The 21,443-nt window shown below is 42.3% G+C and overlaps 2 protein-coding genes across 2 annotated transcripts; one reads left to right on the forward strand and one right to left on the reverse strand.

The window, feature by feature from the left end:
* The first annotated feature begins 431 nt into the window (after positions 1-431).
* Positions 432-1,376, forward strand: LOC142091710 (olfactory receptor 6X1-like). Its single transcript, XM_075171089.1, has one exon. It carries the CDS (start codon positions 432-434, stop codon positions 1,374-1,376), a length of 945 nt encoding a protein of 314 aa, XP_075027190.1.
* Positions 1,377-8,761: 7,385 nt separating this feature from the next.
* Positions 8,762-16,252, reverse strand: LOC142091711 (olfactory receptor 6F1-like). The gene is made up of 2 exons (XM_075171090.1): positions 13,674-16,252; positions 8,762-8,810 (listed from the first exon to the last, which is right to left on the reverse strand). Exons 1-2 carry the CDS (start codon positions 14,591-14,593, stop codon positions 8,762-8,764), a joined length of 969 nt encoding a protein of 322 aa, XP_075027191.1. The 5' UTR covers positions 14,594-16,252.
* Positions 16,253-21,443: the final 5,191 nt, after the last annotated feature.

Raw genomic sequence — 21,443 nt, forward strand, 5'->3', positions numbered from 1 at the left:
AGCCTAGATTAATTTTGACTAGACATCCATCTTTCAGAGGACATAAATTAGGGTGATGGCTCCCACCCTTAGAAATGTAACTGGTAGAGGGAACATTACCAGTATATATCACTGTCGATCATAAATTCTTCAGTCTTCTATACAGTCTTCCAGTATAAGAGAGATCACTTTTTCAACTGAAAAAGTAACTGAGAAATGAAGCAGTAAAACTATTATAAGGATCTCAAATCTCCTGGTTTCTTTAAAATAAATGTTAAAATCAATTTTAAAATGTCTCTTACATACATATATTTATATACATACCTATATGCGCATACACATGTATATCTCTATATTTCCTCTTCCCTACTCACTGACATAAAAAAAAACTTTGATCACTCCTTTACTTGCCGTATTTATTAATGCAGAAATATACAAAGTGGAAGCAGAGGATGGAAAACCAGACTTTTGTGACTGAATTTATTCTTCTCGGTTTCCCCAGCCTTCAAAGGGTTCATGTTTTGGTCTTTGTGGGAGTCTTGATCATCTACATTTTGACTGTCACTGGGAATGTCATCATCATCACCACAGTGGTGAATGACAACACTCTCCACAAACCCATGTATTTCTTCCTTGGAAATCTGTCATTTCTGGGAATCATCTATGTCTCGGCCACTACACCCAAGTTTTTGGCCAGTCTTCTGGATCAAGTCAAGAAGTCTATCAGCATAGGTGGGTGCAAAGCCCAAGTCTTCTCCCACTTTTTTCTTGGTTCTACTGAGCTTTTCCTCCTCACAGCCATGTCCTTTGACCGATACACAGCAATATGCAACCCTCTCCACTACACCACCATCATGAGTGGAAAACTGTGTGCTCAGCTCTCATTTGGCGCTTGGATGGGTGGCTTTCTGAGTGTCTTTGTGCAAACTATTCTGGTGTTCAGACTGCCATTCTGTGGCCCCAATATCATCAACCACTTCTATTGTGACATTGGGCCACTGCTGAAGATGATTTGCACTGACACCCGCCATATTGAATGGGTTATTTTCACTGTTGCTACAGTGCTTCTGTTTAGCACTTCCTTTTTGACTGTCATCTCCTACTTCGCCATCATTTTTGCCATATTGAGGATCCCATCTACTTCTGGGAGACAGAAAGCTTTCTCCACCTGCATTGCTCATCTGACTCTAGTCATCATACTTTATGGGGGAGCCATGTTCATGTACGTCAGGCCAAGAGGGCGTGACTCACGCAATACGAACAAAGTGGTGTCCCTTCTGAACACCCTTGTAACGCCACTGCTGAACCCTTTCATTTATACTTTGAGGAACAAAGAGGTAAAGACTGCCTTGAAAAAAACAGTGATGAGAAAGAAAATATTTGAGGTTAAAGTATGAGGACTAAAATGTTGACTTTTCTGCAGACTCCTGTAGCAAACTGATTCTAGAAACCTCTTTGGGAAGTACACATATCAATAATTTTTATAAAGAAGGCAGATGATTTAGATTATGATTAGGCAGGCAGAAATACTGCCTCCTGACTGTGTGATCTGTGGACAATATTTGACTTACATACTTGGTTGCCTGTTCTTCTGCTTCTTTATTCTGAGATTATGCTTCCAAGTGTTTTCCAAAGATTCATTATTTTCATTATCCACCAAAGCAAAAAATAAAAAGAAGAAGGCTCTCTGCCATTTCCTGTATTTATTTGTTACTATGAAAGAGACGTTTTATGATTACAGAATTTAATTCTTCTAAAATGAAGAGGCTGAGGGGTTTCTGTTCCTGTTAGTTGTGGCTCCACTGACCTTTAACGTAGCAAAATCAGCACAGGTCAGCATAAGCAATCCTACTTGTTATTTATGTTCTGCATTATTGATGCGATTTATGTGATTGATACACAATGCCTCCCTAATTTCTGACATGATTATCCTAATCAAGAATATTGATTCTCTCATTGCTTCAACTGATTGTCTGTGTCATTTGAAAGGTATGATTTCCTTTAATTAATCCTTATTTGAACTAAAACAAAGATTTAAATAAAATGTTTCCTGTATGGTTAGACTAAACCTGGCTAAAGGGTGGGTATCCTCATTTAGATAGTCACCTTAGTCTCTCTTGTCAGTTCACCTTTGAATGACAAACTCAGCTGGTATTCACTGGCAAAATGGCTTCTCATAAGGAAGTAATTTTAGGGAATTCTGGCCTTTTATTCTCAAGTAAATAAGAATTCCTTTGAGAAGAAAAAAAAACCAAAACCAAAACCACAAATAAATCCCTTTAAAATTATGGCTAGAGTTTTTGTACCTCACTAAGGATTTTTTTATGGATTTCTGTCCTTGGAAACCTCCCACTCAGTAGGTAGCAACTATGAAGAGTCATTGAAAGTGTCAACCTTACCAGATGTGTTAGAAATGTAGACATTGCTGTAAATGCTGACCTCAGACCTTGCCTCTCTCAGTGTAATAAAATGATTGCTACCAGGATAGGTGCTTTAAGAGGGCATGCAGAAGGGAATAAGCGTGGGCTTATAGACAAGAGTATGTACTGTTTGCAACACAGGGAAGTAAAAGGGTGGAGTAATGGGCTTGCTTGTATGGTTTTTTTTTATTTTGAGGAATAATAATTTGAAAAAAAAATGTTCTTTTAAAGTAGCAGTAAAACAGACAGAAATCTGTTATAGGAACAGGCAGGGAATCAGACTCATGTGAACGGACAGACCTGTTCAGAGACATCTGCATAAACCTACCAGATGTGGTTTTAGTGGCCCTATTTATCTCATTGACAATGTTTCCCCAGAAAAATTATGAAGGCAAGATGGAAAACCAGACCACCCTGAGGGAACTAACCCTTTTGTAGTTCATAGGCATGTGGGAACTCCAGACTTTCCTTTTAACAATCCTACTGATTACTTCTGTTTTAACCCTGTGTCGTGGTTTAACCCCAGCCAGCAACTAAACACCACATATCTGCTCGCTCACACCCCCATTCTGGTAGGATGGGGGAGAGAATCAGGAGGGCGCAAGTAAGAAAACTCGCGGGTTGAGATAAAAACAGTTTAATAATTGAAATAAAACAAAGTAGAACAGTAATAATAACAATGATAACAGTAACAATAATAGAATATACAAAGCAGGCAATGCACAATGCAACTGCTCGCCACCCACCAACCGATGCACTGCCTGTCGCCAGACATAAGAGATCCCCCTGCCTAATTTTTATAATGAGCATGATATCACATGGTCTGGAATACCCAGTTGGGCCAACTGCTCTGGCTATGCTCCCGCCCCAGCTTCCTGTGTACCTGGCAGAGCATGGGAGGCTGAAAAGTCCCCAGTGCAATTACACCCAGCAACAACCAAAACATCAATGGGCCATCAACATTACTCTCATATCAGACACAAAACACATCACCGCCAGCCACCAGAAAGTTAACTCTATCCCAGCCGATATCCCTATATTTCTTAGTCCTCTTCTCCGACTTCTTTTGCTATAAGATCCACCATCAATGACTAAAATATGATGGTCCAAACTAGCAGTGGAGAGCAGGCACCTCTTGCTCTGCCTGACTGTGCAGCATGTTCCTGTGGGTCAAGGACGGAATTTAACCTTGCGCAGAAGTGAGAACTACAAGCAACGATGGCATGGCGGATGCATCATGAGTCATTAGGGTTGCCTTTACACTTCCTGTGTGCACCTTCTGCCTGTAGGTCTGAGTCTCTTCTGCAAGCACCTGGAAGCTATGGAGGGGCTTCAGCATGCTTACCGGTAGAAGTTACCATCTATGGTCTTTCCAGAGACAGCACAAATGAACAGGTTCCCCCAGAGGCACCGTCAGTCAAACAAGAGAATCCTGTCATGTGGGGGGAAAAAAATGCCCTTTGGAAAGACATATCCCAGTATGCCCCTTTCTCCCCTGCCCCTCATTGACTGTAGAGGGGGCTCACCACCTCACGATTGGAAGCCTACACTGCAAGTGCCTAAGAACAGGGGATGGTGAGCTTCACGCACACAGCTGTAAGTGCCAGGGAAATTCATCTGGTCTGTGATTTCCTTGCTTGCAGTGGATTTAATCTAATCCTGTAGAAAACAGAGTGGACTTTTTGAACAGCTGCAGTGGTATTCCTCTCAATGCCACTATTTGATTTGGCATGTGGTCAATCCAAAGCCCAAACAGTGGTGAGGTGTTTTATAATTTCCCCAGCTGGCCTTGTTGGGACAATCACAATCTAGCCCAATGGAAAGCTTAGGAACAACAATCAGTGCTGTGGAAATATTTGGGAAGGACAGGACCTGGAAGAAGAAGTACATAGGCGTGCGGAGGGTGGGGTGCACTGTGACCATGAAGATGAGAAGGTTCCCCGTGGTGGTGATGGTGTAAATTAAGCAGAATGTGAAGAACAGCAAGTGCTGCAGTTCTGGGTGGTTGGACAATCCAGAGAGGACAAATTCGGTCGGTAGAGTGTGGTTTCCTGGTTCTGGTCCCTCTGTTGGCTTCATCTAGGAGGAATCAAATGGACAGACTGACAGAGGCGTCGTCACGGCACCAAGGTCACGGTGCTTCAGCCAGTTACTCAAGCAAAGAGTGTCTTGGGAATCCCTGGAGAGCCACTGGATCAAAGGGTGCAACTCTAGAGCTGGCTTAGCTGAACAAAGAAAGAAGGCAATGGCTGTGTGTGCTGAAAGTGCGTGATGTTGGTGCTCTCTGAGTTTCATAGTTTGGGATAGTGACCAAGCACAGAACTAGGAGGAGTCGGTATTTAAGGGTTGGCTCCATTAGGGGTGTAGGGTTAATTGTGCTCCCCTCAAATGTCAGGTCTGTGATCCCAACTGGTCCCGTAGGTGCTTTCTGCAGTGAAGGGAAAGCCCAGCTGACAACCAAAACACCCACAGTCTGAAGAAAGCAAAAACAAAACAAAACAAAGCAAAACCAAATACCCTTTGTCTATAGACAGGCAAAGGAAGAAGGAATAATTGGAGGGAAAGCTACCCTAGAGAATGCTAAGAAAGTGTAGAGGGTGAAGCTCAGTACTACCTGCTTCATTAGTCACATCGCCTCATTACCCCGATGCGTGTTGCTGTGTGTGTGGTGCAGATGGGATATTCATGCAGTGCTGTGCCAGCCGTGGCAGCTTTGTGTTTTCTTACTGCCCAGAATGGGAAACTGATGCACAGAAAGAGAGAAGTTAGCCTGCCACAGAGGAGAAAGTGGTCATTGATGCTGCGTTCTTCAGACTTGTCATCTCTTACCAAAGGGGCAACCAGCCCCTGGACTACCCTAGTAAATCTCAAGGCACAGAATGGCTTTTGGCAGCAGAAATGTGTCCATATATGGGGACAGAGGGAGGAAGCACCTTTTCCACTGTACACACATGGACCTGGTCAACAGGTCACATCACAGAGAAAGACACATCATCAAAGGAAGAACAGCACTTACAGCCCTGTTGTGAGACATCCATTTGTTCTCCTGACTTAATCCTAGGGCCTAATTCTCACATTCAGCACCGTTGCTTGCACTGTTCTGGAGGTCTCTTGGGGAAGGACTTGAGGATGTCTCCAGCAGTTTCTTCTCCAACAACAGGGAATACATAGAATGTGGTTGCAGGGTGCAAAGGCTCATATTTATTCATTAGTTCTTTGCATTACTTGAGATCTCTTTTACAGAGATGTTGCTGTCACTTTTTAAGTCAGATGCCCTCACCCCCACCCCACCAAGTGTGCTATGGGATTTCTCTCTTCTTTCTTCAGAAATCTCTTCTGAAGAGACAGAAGGACACCTATACTACGACTTCTTTCACCCCTTTTACAGGTGATGTGGTGAATCAAACACTGAATGTTCCTTTTCTTTCACTGTGGTGCAGTCAGTTCATCAGTAGGAGTTCAGCTTCCCTTACTGGGATGTCTTAAATTACTTGGTATCTATTTTTGGCCACCGGGTTTCTGACCTGAACAGAGAAGTGAAAATAGTGGGAGATGGAGCTGCAGATGATTTTAGGTTATAGAAGAAAGAAGAAAGAGAAAGAAGGAGAGAGAGAGAGAAAGGCAGGAAGGCAGAAAGGCAGGAAGGAAGGCAAGAAGGAAGGAAGGAGAGAAAAAAGGAAGGAAGGAAGATTGGTTGTAGTGTGAGATGGGAGCGAAAAGCCAGGCCTGCACCAATATGTGAACTTGTGGGTGTGGTGCCGTGGCTCCAGTACTGGATGGAGTATGTCATGGGTAGGCTAGGAGTGATGTTCTTTGTCACTGAGGCCTAGCAGTTAATGGCTGCTCACCGTTACCTCTCCTGTCTTTCCTTCTGCCCCTCCCTAACATTTTGATTACTAGGAATTGCATGACAGAGAGGACCACCTAAAACCTGGGGTGCAATTTCACCTATCTTACCCGACCTGTGACATATATTTGATACAAGATCTGTTCAATTATTAATTTCTGAATAATTACCCACATTGAGATAACTGCTGCAGTCTATATTTTCTGCCTGTCTTTATTGTAGTAGCTCATCTTAGTGGATGAGGGAAAGGCTGTAGATGTGGTCTGCCTGGACTTCAGTAAAGCCTTTGACACTGTCTCCCACAGCATTCTCCTAGAGAAGCTGGCGGCTTACGGCTTAGACAGGTGCAATCTTCTCTGGGTAAAAAACTGGCTGGACGGCCGAGCCCAGAGAGTTGCGGTGAACAGAGTTAAATCCAGTTGGCGGCCAGTCACGAGCGATGTTCCCCAGGGCTCAGTACTGGGGCCGGTCCTGTTCAATATCTTTATCAATGATCTGGACGAGGGGATCGAGTGCTCCCTCAGTCAGTTTGCAGACGACACCAAGTTGGGCGGGAGTGTTGATCTGCTGGAGGGTAGGAAGGCTCTGCAGAGGGACCTGGACAGGCTGGATCAATGGGCTGAGGCCAATTGTATGAGGTTCAACAAGGCCAAGTGCCGGGTCCTGCACTTCGGCCACAACAACCCCAGGCAATGCTACAGGCTTGGGGAAGAGTGGCTGGAAAGCTGCCCAGAGGAAAAGGACCTGGGGGTGCTGCTTGACAGCCGGCTGAACATGAGCCGGCAGTGTGCCCAGGTGGCCAAGAAGGCCAACGGCATCCTGGCCTGTATCCGAAATAGTGTGGCCAGCAGGAGTAGGGAGGTGATCGTGCCCCTGAACTCGGCACTGGTGAGGCCGCACCTCGAATCCTGTGTTCAGTTTTGGGCCCCTCACTCCAAGAAGGACATGGAGGTGTTGGAGCGTGTCCAGAGGAGGGCAACGAAGCTGGTGAAGGGCCTGGAGCACAAGCCTTATGAGGAGCGGCTGAGGGAACTGGGGTTGTTTAGTCTGGAGAAGAGGAGGCTGAGGGGAGACCTCATCGCGCTCTACAACTACCTGAAAGGAGGTTGTAGCGAGGTGGGTGTTGGTCTCTTCTGCCAAGTAACTAGTGATAGGATGAGAGGAAATGGCCTCAAGTTGCGCCAAGGGAGGTCTAGATTGGACATTAGGAGAAATTTCTTTACTGAAATAGTGGTCAGGCCTTGGAACAGGCTGCCCAGGGAAGTGGTGGAGTCACCATCCCTGGAAGTATTTAAAAGATGTGTAGATGAGGCGCTTAGGGACATGGTTTAGTGGGCATGGTGTGTTGGGTTGACGGTTGACTCGATGATCTTAGAGGTCCTTTCCAACATTAATCTTTCTATGATTCTATGATGAGATCAATTTACATGAAAAGTCTTGTGGTTCTCCTGTTATCCTTAATCCATTGAGCAGCTTGCCAGTTCTCCCACAGATTTTCTGGTCTTAATGAATTAGCACCGGTTCTTTGAGTGGTTGTAGAATCACAGGGAGTCAAAATGAGTTTTCCATAGTTCTTCATAGAACTGCAGGTACTAAATGGACAGTTGAACATTTCATTTTATGGCAAGTGTGCTAGTGAGTAAGCACATAATTGTGGCGTATTGCTAGTAGGTGTGGCGTATTGTTCAGAAATAATCAGCGCAACACTCCGTGGAAGTAGCAAAGATCTTTATTCTTGCCCATCCGCACAGCTTATATACTACTATCTACTTGTCGTCTACGTGCTATAATACTGTCTATGTGTTTAGCCCTTGTTACAATTTTTTGCATCTCGTGACAAGCAGCCAATCTTTTGAATTACTTTGTTTCCAAGGCATCAGTCACGGGGGTTTCGGCCACCTGCCTCACTGTTCCCATCTCGGTTTCAGGATCAGCAATATTCACTCCCTTCTTGCTGTTCTCATGGTTTTGGTGCCAGGAAGGCTTCAGCGCTTGCCCAAGGTCTGTTCAATGATACAAAGTCAAAACCGTCCACTGTTGCTCTTATCCCTACTCCCACATCTCCCCCTTTTTTGTTTGCTGCTTGGATTAACATGACACGTTGTAACGAGCAGTTAATCATATTCTGTACACAGGATAACAAGCACGGAATGCCTATCAATACACAAATAAAAACGCCAACACACAACAGAGCAAGGCACAAAAGACGCTTAAGCCATCCTGCAAGACCCCAGTTACTTATCCAGTTAAAAAAATAAAAAAACGGATTATTATCACTATGAACAGCTAATTACTTAGTTAAGTCTTGCAAAGGCTGAATGCTAGCATGAATAGATTCCGAATGATCGCTCAAATTCATACAACACATCCCTTCAAAATCTTGGCAGCCATGTCCTTGTGCCAGTAATAAAAAATCCATAGCAGCTCTGTTTTGTAAGGTAGCGTGACGTTCGGAATCAACATCCATAAGAAGGTGGCAAAGCGCTTTACTTGTAGCATTTGTTTCCTTTGCTAACTAGCAACCGAGTTTATTGAGTGATGCTAGGGCATGAGCTGTGCCTACACTTGCAATCAAACTGGCCGCAACGCGTTCAGCAGAATTCCAAAAAACAACATTAGAATCACATGTGGAATCAAAATAAGTTGTAGTCCTTTTAGTGTGTGCAAGCACGGAAGCATGATTAAAGGCAAATTGGTATGGATTGAACAATGCCAATTTTCTGAAGGTACAAGGACCTCCAACAGCTCAGCCAGGAATACCCAGCCAGGCTCTTTGCCTGCAAATCAGAAAAATTGAATCAGGAAGTCCTATAGGGGATGTTCCTGATTGAACCTGCGAACCAAGAGTAGAATTACACCATGTGGAAGCATTCCGATATATTCCCATTGGGGATATATCTATGCCAGCGCTGTTCACGTTGTGCCCAGTTGTATAATTTACAAAAAAGCATAGCGGTGCTTGCACTACCCCTAAAATATCTAACTCTTGTGGCGGTAAAGGCAAGGCAGGAAAATCATTTACATCGTTAAGATTCTGATACCATGTGTCATTCTTTCCGTTCGATTTGCGCCAAGACGCTTGGCACCACCAGATAGGTTGCCGTGTTCCAGGAGCTGAGCAATCGGGGAGAACCAAATCATTGTATAAATGTCCTTAACGATCCAGTCCTAACGGTATACCCACCAGACACGATCGGAAAGGGCTGGAAGGTGTAGCAAGCGCCAGGCATAAGCTGTCTGTCCCCATGGCGTTGGCAAGAGTCACCCACATGTTTCCGGCTGATGGGAAGAAGGGTGTTCCATAGACGATTCCGAGGAGAGATACGGTCGTACACAATGCCACCTTGGCCCATCTGTTGACACACAAGCATACCCTCGTCCCCATGTTATCAACGGTAATGGTAATCCCTACTTTCCTGTTAGCATGTCTTTCACTTGCACTAAGGGACAAGGTCCCTGCAAGGTATCCTCTTTCCCAAAATGTCGGACTATGGGGGGATCACCATGAGAGAGGCGATTCAAAAAATTAATTACATAGAGGGCTTTGTGAATACGTTCCTGCGGGGTCAGTCCCTCACTCCCATTTTTTTGTTTGTGTAACATGCGCTCTAATGTGCCGTGAGCGCGTTCAATAATAGCTTGACTTGTAGGGGAATGAGGGATGCCAGTAATATGGCGGATACCCCATTGCTGGAAAAAGGATTGCGTGCGATGGGAGATGTATGCCGGTCCATTATCTGTTTTGATCGAACACGGGATGCCAAGGGTAGCAAACGCAGAGGAAAAAAGTCTACAAACATCACGAGATTTCTCTCCTGTGTGAACAGAAGCAAAAATACATGTTGAAAAGGTCTCAATGGAAACATGAACATATTTTAAACGACCGAATTCTGGAAAATGAGTAACATCCATTTGGTCCACCAGATTTGCGGCTTCCCGGTAGAACCAAATCCTCCCGTTCCCCTAACAACGTCTTTTGCATTCCCTTTAACTGCATAAAAAAGAATTAGCTGAGCAATATAAGTATTTGCAGGAATAACACAAGGGGGCGTAGGAGTCCATGCCATAATACATATTTCACCTTCAAATTCAGAGTCAATAAGTCCAGGCAATACAAACAGTCCTTGACGGGTGACTGACGACCGTCCTAATAACAGGGCGCTATACCCTGGACCAATAGGGCCATACACTCCAGTTGGGATTACGTGGACTGTTGAATCGGTTAATTCGACTTGTTTTGCAGTGGCCAGGTCCAAGCCGGCGCTGTGGGCAGTTGTGGCAGAAAGGTCTGTGACTCTGAGATGGTGGTCAGGAACATTTTTGTTGTCGCGCATTCCCTCGCGCTGATCTTCCAGTTTCCCTGCACTCGTGACAGCGGGTGCCCATCTTTATGAAATTTAGACTTGCATTGATTGGCATAATGACACCCTTTCTGACAGTGAGAACACACGCCTGGAGTCTTGGCAGAAGCAGCGGTACTGCTCGTGGGTTGCAGCGTAGGGCACTGTTTTTTCAAGTGCCCCAATTTTCCACATATATAACAAGGACCTACCTGAGCTGGCACGTGCAGGGTGGCAAAAGCCTCTGCCAGCATAGCAGACTGGTTTGACTGCGACCCAATATTTTGGCATGCTTTCAACATTTCGGTCACAGTAGGATTGGAGCTCTGAAGAGGTCGCAAAACCTTCTGAAAATCTGCATTAGCATTTTCTATTGCGAGCTGCTTAAACAAAAGCTCCTGAGCGTGATTGTTATCAACCTGTTTCTGTATAGTCTCTCGCAAACGGTCTAAAAAAAGCATAAAAAGCTCCTGCGGTCCTTGTCGAATATTAACAAAAGAGTTTTCTTGTTTGTGTGCCCCTGGCACCTTCCACAGCGCTGACAAGCATAAGTGTCGCACTTGCAGCAACCCCGGTATAGGAATTCGCGCCTGAGCGGAGGGTGTCTGATCATTTCCCTGGCCAGTGAAGGCATCAACGCCAACGTTCCGCAAGGGAGACCCTTGTGGCAGCTGCAGATTGTCCATGGAACGGACAGTAGCTCTCTCCCTCCAATCCTAAAGGAACAGAGTGAACTGCATTGGGGTCATTATCACCTTTGCTATTAATTTCCAGTCATGCGGGGCGAGCTGCCAGGAGTCTGCGGCACCCTCTATCAGATTTAAAGTATATGGGGCCGTAAAACCATTCTCCTGTACTGCTTTTCTAATTTCCTTTATCAACTCATAACTGACAGGCTCATCGAGGGGGATGACTTGCAGAAAATATCACAGGACATACTTGCAGGACATCAACGTCCCTTGCCGCCTTCGTTTGCTGCTGAAAATTAGCCCACCTATCATGAGTGTCAGAGGGAAAAAGGTCTGGTTCTTTTTCCGGACTAACGGGACCCGATCAAAAGGCCCAAACGGACATTCTTTTGGGGGTTCAGTTTCCACTGTCGCCTCTATCTTGGCAGGCTCCGATAGTCTGTACTCCCACCCACCTCGCAGGAAGCTGGGGCAGGTGCACCGGACCCTACATTCTCCTTTAAAGCTTCAAAGTTTGCCAGGGGGCTAATGACTCGGCGGCAGTCTTGTCATTAGGAGTCGCCCTGTCCCATAACTGAACATCAACTGCGTCCCATTTCTCAGGCTCATACATATTTTGAAGATTAAGATCAAGGTCATTATCTCGTGCCCATGCCAGTAAACTTTTCAAATCATAGTCACCAATACGCTTATGCTGTCGGGCCAAAATCTGTTTCAAGACTTCCAATGCATTTTTCTGTTCAAGGGTCAATGTATTGCCCATGTTGTCCCCGGTCGCTTACCTTCTGTGCGGTAAAGAGGCAATTGTGGTGCACCCAATGAGCTTCCTTTCAGCTCCTCATAGTCCGGTCGGGCTATGCCAACAAAGCTTCAGGTCCCTGTTCGGGCGCCACTTGTGGCGTGTTGTTCAAAAATAATCAGCGCAACGCTCCATGGAAGTAGCAAAGATCTTTAGTCTTCCCCATCCGCACAGCTCATATACTACTATCTACTTGTCGTCTACGTGCTACAACACTGCCTATGTGTTAGCCCTCGTTACAATTTTTGCATCCCGTGACAAGCAGCCAATCTTTTGAATTACTTTGTTTCCAAGGCATCAGTCACGGGGGTTTCGGCCACCTGCCTCACTGTTCCCATCTCGGTTCAGGATCAGCAATATTCACTCCCTTCTTGCTGTTCTCATGGTTTTGGTGCCAGGAAGGCTTCAGCGCTTGCCCAAGGTCTGTTCAATGATACAAAGTCAAAACCATCCACTGTTGCTCTTATCCCTACTCCCACACATAATGACAGACAATGTTTTGTCTTTAAATAACTGCTTCTTCAAACTTTCTTCCAAGAAGTGTGTTTTACTAACCATGTCATATGTCATGAAGAAGAGATCCTTTTAATGAGCACAGAAGAAGGCAGGGTTTTTTAATGTTTCCTTTAAAAACACTTAAAATTTTGCAGGTAAGAAGCTGTCATTGCAGATATCGCAACAGACATGGGGAAAAAAACAACCAAACAAACCAACAAAAAGAACTGAGAGAGGAGGAGAAAGAGAGAGAGACAGAGCAAGCAAGTCATAGAAGACACATGCAAGCCATCCACAGAAATAGTTTCTGGCTGATAAAAACGCCTCGAAAATAACAAAGAATGTTTGCAATAATAGCAGGTGGCATAACCCAATGCTATGACAGGGATCTTTCTAACGATTCTGCAACATAGAAGATCACGTTCCTGTGCCCAGGGCTACTCCCTGGCACTGTTTAGTTACATAGCATGGATATATCCTTAGAAGCCCAAGGAATTTTAAATGAAGGCTATATGTTCTATGCCCAAGTAGAACCAATCCCCATATCTGGAATAAAAGTGGACATGAAGGCCCGCATGTAGTCTTTGTAGAGACATCAAAGTAAACACATCAAAATTAGCACCTTGGTTACGTGGGTCCTTTCCAAGGGTCCACCGCTAAGATGAATGAACTCTTAAGTCTCAAATGGGTTTTTGGAGGTGCCTGTCATTTACTTATGGCTATTAGAGGCTCAGATGGTGAAATTCCTCATACAGATTTCTGAAATTGGTGGAACAAATAATAATTCCAAGGGCGTATCTATACATTTTTACACCTAATTCTCAGAGAACCAGACAACAGTGGTTTGTGTGATGTCCACATTTTACAAATGCAGGAAGTGGAGGTGCAAGGCAAGAAAGTCTATGATACAGGTGGCGATGAAATCCATGACTCCCAGGTCCACACTTTGTCCACATAATTTTCTGTAATATGTGCTCCCACCTCACTCATCTCTCCAAGATAAACTCAGTATTTAAAGCAACAAAAAAATCCCCGAAACATAGTATCATCTTTTGAGTGACAATCCCAGTTCAAGCCCAGGACTTGAATTGCACTGTTCTTTTCAAAGCTTTTTTCACCTCTTTGTTCCTCAGAGAATAAATGAAAGGATTCAGCAAAGGTGTGACAATAGTGTTAAGTACACTGACAGTTTTAGTCAAATCTAATGAGTCCTTTAGGGAAGATTTGACATGGAGAAAAATGGTGGAACCATACCAAATAATCACAACAGTGAGATGGGAAGAGCAAGTGGAAAAGGCCCTTTGTTGGTCTATAGATGATGGGATTCTCAGTATGGTAGAGATGATGTAAATATAGGAGAGCAGGGTTACTGTGCATGAGCCAAGGATGACAATGACTGAGATTATGAAGGCCACTAACTCAACCAGGCTGGTGTCTGTGCAAGACAGAATGATCCATGGGGCTATGTCACAAAAAAAGTGATTAATAACATTAGGGCCACAGAAAGACAATGTGCTAATCATATATGTAGGTATGGTTATGGACAAGAAACCACAAAACCATGATCCAAGGACAAGTTGAGTTAAAAGGGTGCGATTCATGATGGAGTTATAATGTAAAGGGAAACAGATTGCCAAACAACGGTCATATGCCATGGCAGCCAGGAGAAAATACTCTGTGCAGCCCAAAGAGAAAACAAAATACATCTGTAGAAGGCAACTGTCAAAAGAAATGGTTGGGTCTCCACCCAAGAGGACTGCTAGAGCTTTGGGGACACAAGCTGTGGTGTACCAGATCTCCAGGAAGGAGAGGTTGCAGAGGAAAAAGTACATGGGGGTATGAAGTTGTGGATGGCTTCTCACTAAGACCATGATGGAAAAGTTTCCCAAGAGTGCCAAGATGTACATGATGAAAAAAAGCATGAACAAAGACATTTTCAGATACTGATGGCCAGGAAAACCCAGGAGGATGAATACATGTGTGCCACTATGGTTTCCTCTCTGAACATCAGACGAAAGACTCATCTAAGTAACAAAAGACAATAAAAGAACAGAGCTTTGTTCACTGCATTGCTACTTATTTGCTGCCTTACATACCAGAATTCATTACCCAGATTGCCCAAAAATATACCGAAAAAATATTCCTTATAATGTGCAAGGAAAGTCAAGCTTGCTTTCTTTTTGCCTTTTTTTTTTCTTTTTTTCTTTTTTTCTTTTTTTCTTTTTTTCTTTTTTTTTCTTTTTAAATTATTTCAAGGAAAAATAGTTTTTCTCTCTCACAAATAGACTGCTATGAGCATGGCCACCAATATTCACAGTACTAAAAAGGAAGAGAATTCCAAAAGAAATGAAGGGTCCATCCTGTCACTTCATTCTTAGATACAGGTAACTTGATATGTGTTTAAAAAAGTCTGATTTTTGAAAAATGCTCAATATTTTCACTGGGATTCATCTGCATCCACTTCAGACTTCTGAAAATAAGGCATCTGATGTTTTATTCAGTTGTCTACACATAGAAACTATTTTTTTCCCCCTGACATAATTTTAACTCTGGCATATTTCAATATGACACAGAAAACAAGCAAGATCTGTATGTTTCTGACAGATGGAGGCCAGGCTGGACGGATGAATCCCACCCTGTGTCCTTGGACAGGCAAAGCAAGGAATAATGGCAGAAAGATTGACATCTAGAAATCGAGTCAATCAACTGAGTGGAGAATTGTATGATAATGAAGTATATACAGAGGAGGGAAGAAGAAAGAGGCGCTGCAGGATATACAGGAATGGATGAACAGTTATATAGACAGAATAGACACATAAGCTCAGAAGTAAATGGAGAACAGATAGCAAAGAATAAAGATGGGTGTAAAGCACACACACACATGCACACAAAACCTTACATCAATATGAAGGGATAGATAGAAAGGTAAAGAGGTAGTATATATATATACGCATAAAATGAGAATAATTCATATTGGAAGAGATCTCAGGAGGACCTCCTGCTTGAAGAAAGGTCAGCTACAATTTCAGGGCTTTACATGCACAGGGATGGATAAAGGAAGAGAAAAATGAACGTATATACAGTGACAGAGAGACAAAACAGAGGCAAACAGAATTAGAGAGAATTCAGCTTTCACTTTCATAGTATTAAAAAGCTCTACATCACGGTGAGAGACAACGATAAGTGCCAAACCAGTATTGTTCTTCTGAAATCACAAATATCTCTGTGAAAAAGCAGAGCTTTTCTGAAGCCCACTTTTCAGCCACTTACCTTGGGAGAAAAAGCATGACTCTAGCATAGCTCCAAGGTACAAATATTTTCTGGACTGGCCCCTCCCCAAGGAATTAAAGTCCCCAGGGTTTTCACAGTCGGTTGCTGTGAAAACATGCAATTACTGCTCAATTAAGAAAGGAACTACTTCCACTCAACTTTGAATCATGAAAGTAAATTTGATTTTGTACATTGTTTTGCTCTTGTTTCCCATAATCAGAGAGCAGTTGAATATCCAGATGAACCTTTCACCAACTTTTATAAGGGACTAAAATATCATTTCAGGATATTTTCAATAAAAATTCAAAATATAGTTTTGGTAGAGAGGAAAAAAAAGAAAGATAAAATAATCTCTAGTATTGTACATAAGTAGAACATATATTCAAAAATAGTGCTGACCAAATCAAATTCAATATTTATCTTCAAGGTTTAACATTATTTCTATGTAAGTTCTGATTAGCAGCAAATATGACTAAAGCAATAATCAGTATGTGATTTGTTATAAATGTATTCAGTTGACCTGGACTCGGTAATATCCCTAACTGTGAGGGTTTAAATTATTCTCACCTATTTTTAGCCATCTAAACCTTGCTTGCCCATATCTGATACAGTTACATGTGGTTCTCTAGAATTATTGGAAAAAACAGGAACTTTGAGAACGTTTCATTTGACCTCTTTAGAAATTTACCTTGGAGGTTAATCATTCTCCAGAACAATCTGGGGAACTACTTCATTGATTAACAGTGGAGCCAATCCCTACCATGATATCTCTGACGTCTAGGTAGCAAAAATTAAATGGGATGAATCCCATCTGTGGTTTAAATTTTGAGCACTTGTGGAAGAAAATTGAGGTAAATACGTTTCAGCTTGACTGAAAATACTGTAATGTACCTAGCTGGCATTTTCTATCGTGTAAAGGAGTTTGGTGCCTCTTTATCTTGGGCTCCTTTGAACACCATAACCTCCTCTGAAGACTTCTGTTGAATCAACGCAAAACACTTCTTAGGAAGAAATGTCGACTACCCTTATTGTTAAAATCTTGAGACCTTAAGTCCCATAAGCCCATAGTTTTTAGGTGGAAGTTGCCAGTTTATTGAGCAATAAGACTTCTGTGAGTAAAACATGTGCCTGTCCGAGACTGAATCAAAGCTGTGTGAAATGGTCAGGCCCTCTAACTCCTGTCCTTGTGCAACCGGGTAAGGACAACATTCTGTGAGGTGGATGACCATCCAGATTGTAGAGGATCTGAACGTTTCAGAGATTCTGTAGCTAGCTCCTTCCTTCCATTGCTTTGACTTTATTTCAGCATCTCAAGACGGAGTGTCATTGCCCTTATTCTCTTGCCTAGCTGTGAGGCCTGCTTTCTAGCACGTTCATTTTGGATCCATTCGTAATATCATTGGGTTTTTATAGAATTTTATGCACTGCTTAATATGTGTTGCTTAATACTGAGGAGGCATCTACTAATTCTTCAGACAGATGTTTCAGTCCTTTATTTTGTCCACTTTGTAATGCACAAGTCATAGTATCATATCATGGATCAACTATTGTTCAGAATCAATGCAGTTATTGTGTCCATTAACCTGAGGGATAGAGCTCTTTCTCTGATAGAGCCCTCCGACAAAGTGTTGACATAAATTTTGTTGACAGATGAAGTGTGAAGCTGCAATTTCCACTCTTTTTATGAATAATTGTGTTTTTTCCTAATATTTCCAAAGTGAACACAAGGTTTTACAAAATAAAAGTATTTTTTCTTTCCTTTGCTGTTTGTTTAACATATTTTGGGTTCATTCACCGTCATAGTTCCATGAAATGCAGTCTGTAAAAAATAAGACAAATGGAAAAATTATTATGGAGGGAAAGGGAATTAATTCTTCTTTAATTATCTGAATAATTGCATTCATCTTCAACAGTTCTGAGAATTTTTGAGCAATCAAACTTGAGCCACCAGTGGCTTACTCAATACACAAGCACAAGGGAACCAACTCACCTAACTAAAGAAAGGCATTCTCATATGGGCTCTCTAAAATCTGAATTTATGAATAATGTAATTCAACAAACAAATCATCTTACCATTCCATCCGAGTTTTCTCATGGCTGGCTTTACAAATGTTTAAGCCTTCAAACACTACAAATCACCTCAGGGCCATCTCCATCTGGACAACTCCTAATCCAATCACAATTTGGCACACTTACAGCAACTAAACTGCTCTATTGCAGATTGTGCCATAATCTTCACTGACCCAGACTGCTCTTGGATCTACTCAGAGTGACAAAACATCTTCAGAAAATGGATGGTTTTGCCAGCTCTCTTAGCTTTACTCTTCCAAATGCTACTTTACCACTAAGTATTTTTAGTCACTTTCATTAATCCCTTTAGTGATTGGTAACCCTAAGGGAGTGATAGGTGACACACGAAGATGGGTATCTAAACAGTTAGTACAAACTGTCCATTAAATGGAAAGACTTCTGTTCCACTGAAAATAGAAGCAGCTAAATAGATATATTTTATTACAGACATTTAAATTTTGTATGGGTGAAGTAAGGTGCAATGTTTCCCTCTAAGAGCAATCAGGACCACCAAGACTTTGGGTAAATGTTGTCTTTTTTCCTTAACTTTATCACCCCAACAGTGGGACCTGTTTCTGACAACAAGCACTGTCATCATCCACCTTTCAAACATTGGTGCTGGCTGCTAGCTGTTAGACAGAGAAAACCAAACAACAACAACAAAAAAACCTCAGAAACTTTCAGTGAAGAGAACATGTGCAATGAGGGTATCACCATTCCCCTGATATCAAGTGCTCTGTCTTTCTGACTAGCAGTGCAATGTATAAGGACTTTGGTAATTGATAAACTGTTGTTGATAGGAAGCCCATGGGGCAACTGGAGGGGGATGTCAAATAAGCCTCTTGGATGAAGGATTCACTTGTACTTCACAAACAAGGGATGCATCTTCCAGTAAATGTGAAGCTCTACAATGCAGTCCTAAAATAGATCAAGATGGCATTATTACTAACTGCAATTTGCAAAAGGTGGAGCATGGTTTTTCACTGTAGTAGAATTCTACAGCTGGCAGAACTGGGTGTGGATTGATGAGGGCTTTTGTCTTGTGAAGTCTAATGATACTTAGAATTTCCTCTGAAGCCAAATGACCAATGATTTCAGTAGGAACTGACACATACAAATAGAAGTTACGCACCTGAATTCCCTAACTTTTTAAAAATTACTCCTGTGGCTGCTGAATCACACACAGGTGGTGAATTCACTCACTGAAATTCACTTCATCATAAAACAGACTTCTAAGAGAAGTCCTATTGAGCTGCCTGTGTATCTCCACTGATGGGAAGGGGAGCTCACATTCACATAAATGTTTCAAAGTAGGTAACATAAGATGAGAAAAATCTCTGTTTATAGGTATTTATGTTTTGAAAGTCCTGTATATTATTCCTTTTCGACACAGTTTTATTTGTTTGTTTAATTAATTAATTAATGTCTAGAGGGGAAAAATGTACAAACAGGGAATACTTCATTGTCTGTTTCTGTCAATAGGTCTGTTCAGTTTGTTCCACTGGCTGATTATTGACTATCAAAGAAGTACAGTGTAAAATGAGTTTCTTTTAGATTTTATTTACACACTTGTGAGAGGGAATAACATTAATCTAACATAAAACAGACATCAGCAATTGTGCATGTATATCTGCACTAGTCTGCCTAGACCATGAACATGGGTAGTTCATGAAAATAAATAGCCATTTCTAGAATGTGGGTCATTGGACAGTTCAAACATCGTCCTTCAGATAATTATGTCCTAGAACTGCTTGTTTCTCCCCACTGACTGTGAAAGTTTAGACAGTTTGCTCAAGTATAGGCATCTGAACATGGACATATTAATTTCACTTCATTTCCAGTGTACAAAATGAAAGAGAAACTCCTTATTTTTACCACAGTAAACCTGTGAACCTGTCCTGTCTCAGTCATAAGTAGAGAATATAGTTCACTACATTCTTTGGTCGATACATTCTGTGTGTGTTGACAGATGGGTCATGGCTGAAAAAAAAAGAGAGAAGCAATCTGTGGTAGAAGAATTCATTCTTCTGGGCTTCCGTGGCAACCAGTGTTTGCAGATCACCCTCCTTCTGCTCTTTTCTCTAACATACATACTAACAGTATTGGTAAATATGGCCATCATAGTGCTAGTGTGAGTCTGTCCATTCCTGCAGACTCCAATGCACTGCTTCCCTGGCAGCCTCTCCTTTCTGGAGATCTGGTACACTACAGCTTGTGTGCCCAAAGTCCCTGGAGTGTTGCTTGGAAAGAGTCAAACCATCTCCTTTGTCAGCTGCACCTTGTAGATGTACTTCATCTTCTCCTTGGGCTATCTGGAATGTGCTGTCTTGGCTGTCATGCTTATGGTCGCTATCTGGCCATATGCTACCCTTCACACTACGGTGTCCTCACGTGCAACCCCTTGTGCACACAGCTGGCCATTGGCTCCTGGATGTTCAGTTTCCTGGGTGTCACTATCCCAGCCTCTCTAATCTCCACCTCATTCTTCTGTGGCCCCAACAACATCAACCCCTTTTTTTTTTTAGTGACACAGATTTGACTGCATGGAAGATGCAGAATTTTTACATGAAAAGCGGGATTCATGTCATCTAATATTGGATAGCTACAATGTACATATTTCTCAAGTCTTCTTTTATAAGTAGTGAAGAGAGGTCCCTTCAGAGAGCCATTATTTTAATCCAAAAATTTGCATTTAAGAGAGGCCACATAACTAGCTCTCTGCATGTTCTCATTTCTGTATAATGTCTCAAGATAGATTTAGATTTCTAAATCTGAAATTAGATGTAGAGTTAGGCAGATGAGTGTTACACTCAGTTTCATATGGAGTCACAACACAGTTAATAGTATAAATAGTTTTCACACAACCATAAGTCTTTCAGAATCCAAGGTCAAAAACATTACAAAATGTTTCCATGCTATTTTACTGTTTCTTTCTGTGTGCCCCCCTGCCTCCCTTCCCCAGAATTGTGTGATATGTACTTTTTAAAGACGTAAAGAAGAGCAAAGAGAACAGAGAATAAACATTTAAAAACAACCCAACCCTCTGTCATTGTGTCCCTGCTGGATGAGCCTTATAATGCTTGTCTATTGCATTTTGAAAAAGAATAGCGTATAACAAGACACAGTATATGTCAGATAAATAAAATGGATTAACATTGTTACAATCTGTTTCAGAAGAGGAGATCACAAGAATTATATTACTTATGATGTAGAGAGTATTTTTTTCTCGGCATGTAGTCTGTAGCCCACTTTTTCAACATACTTCATATTTTGGACCACCATTGTCTTAGTGTCTTCTGAAGAAAACCTACTGAAAATAATGGTACCCTGCATAAGTTCTGTTCATGATGTATCACAAACTAGTTCTCTGCAGTCTTTGCAGATTACTGTTGGAGTCCATGCGTCAGTCTGTCATTCGCTAGCATAGAGTGGGCACACCCCCTGCATAACACTTACCTCCGATATCTCTGGGGAAAAAAAGGAGGTATGTTCTGTCTGTAACAGGAGTTCAGATTATTAGTTCATGCAGAGTCA

This window comes from Calonectris borealis, chromosome 22 (assembly GCF_964195595.1).
Source record: "Calonectris borealis chromosome 22, bCalBor7.hap1.2, whole genome shotgun sequence".
NCBI lineage: Eukaryota > Metazoa > Chordata > Aves > Procellariiformes > Procellariidae > Calonectris > Calonectris borealis.

Coding starts and splice junctions, on each gene's coding strand:
- LOC142091710 (XM_075171089.1), top strand. CDS start 432: ATGGAAAACCAGACTTTTGTGACTGAATTTATTCTTCTCGGTTTCCCC.
- LOC142091711 (XM_075171090.1), bottom strand. CDS start 14,593: ATGAGTCTTTCGTCTGATGTTCAGAGAGGAAACCATAGTGGCACACAT. Junction 8,811..13,673: donor AAAGAGGTGAAAAAAGCTTT/GAAAAGAACAGT, acceptor TTTGATTGCAAG/TGTAGGCACAGCTCATGCCC.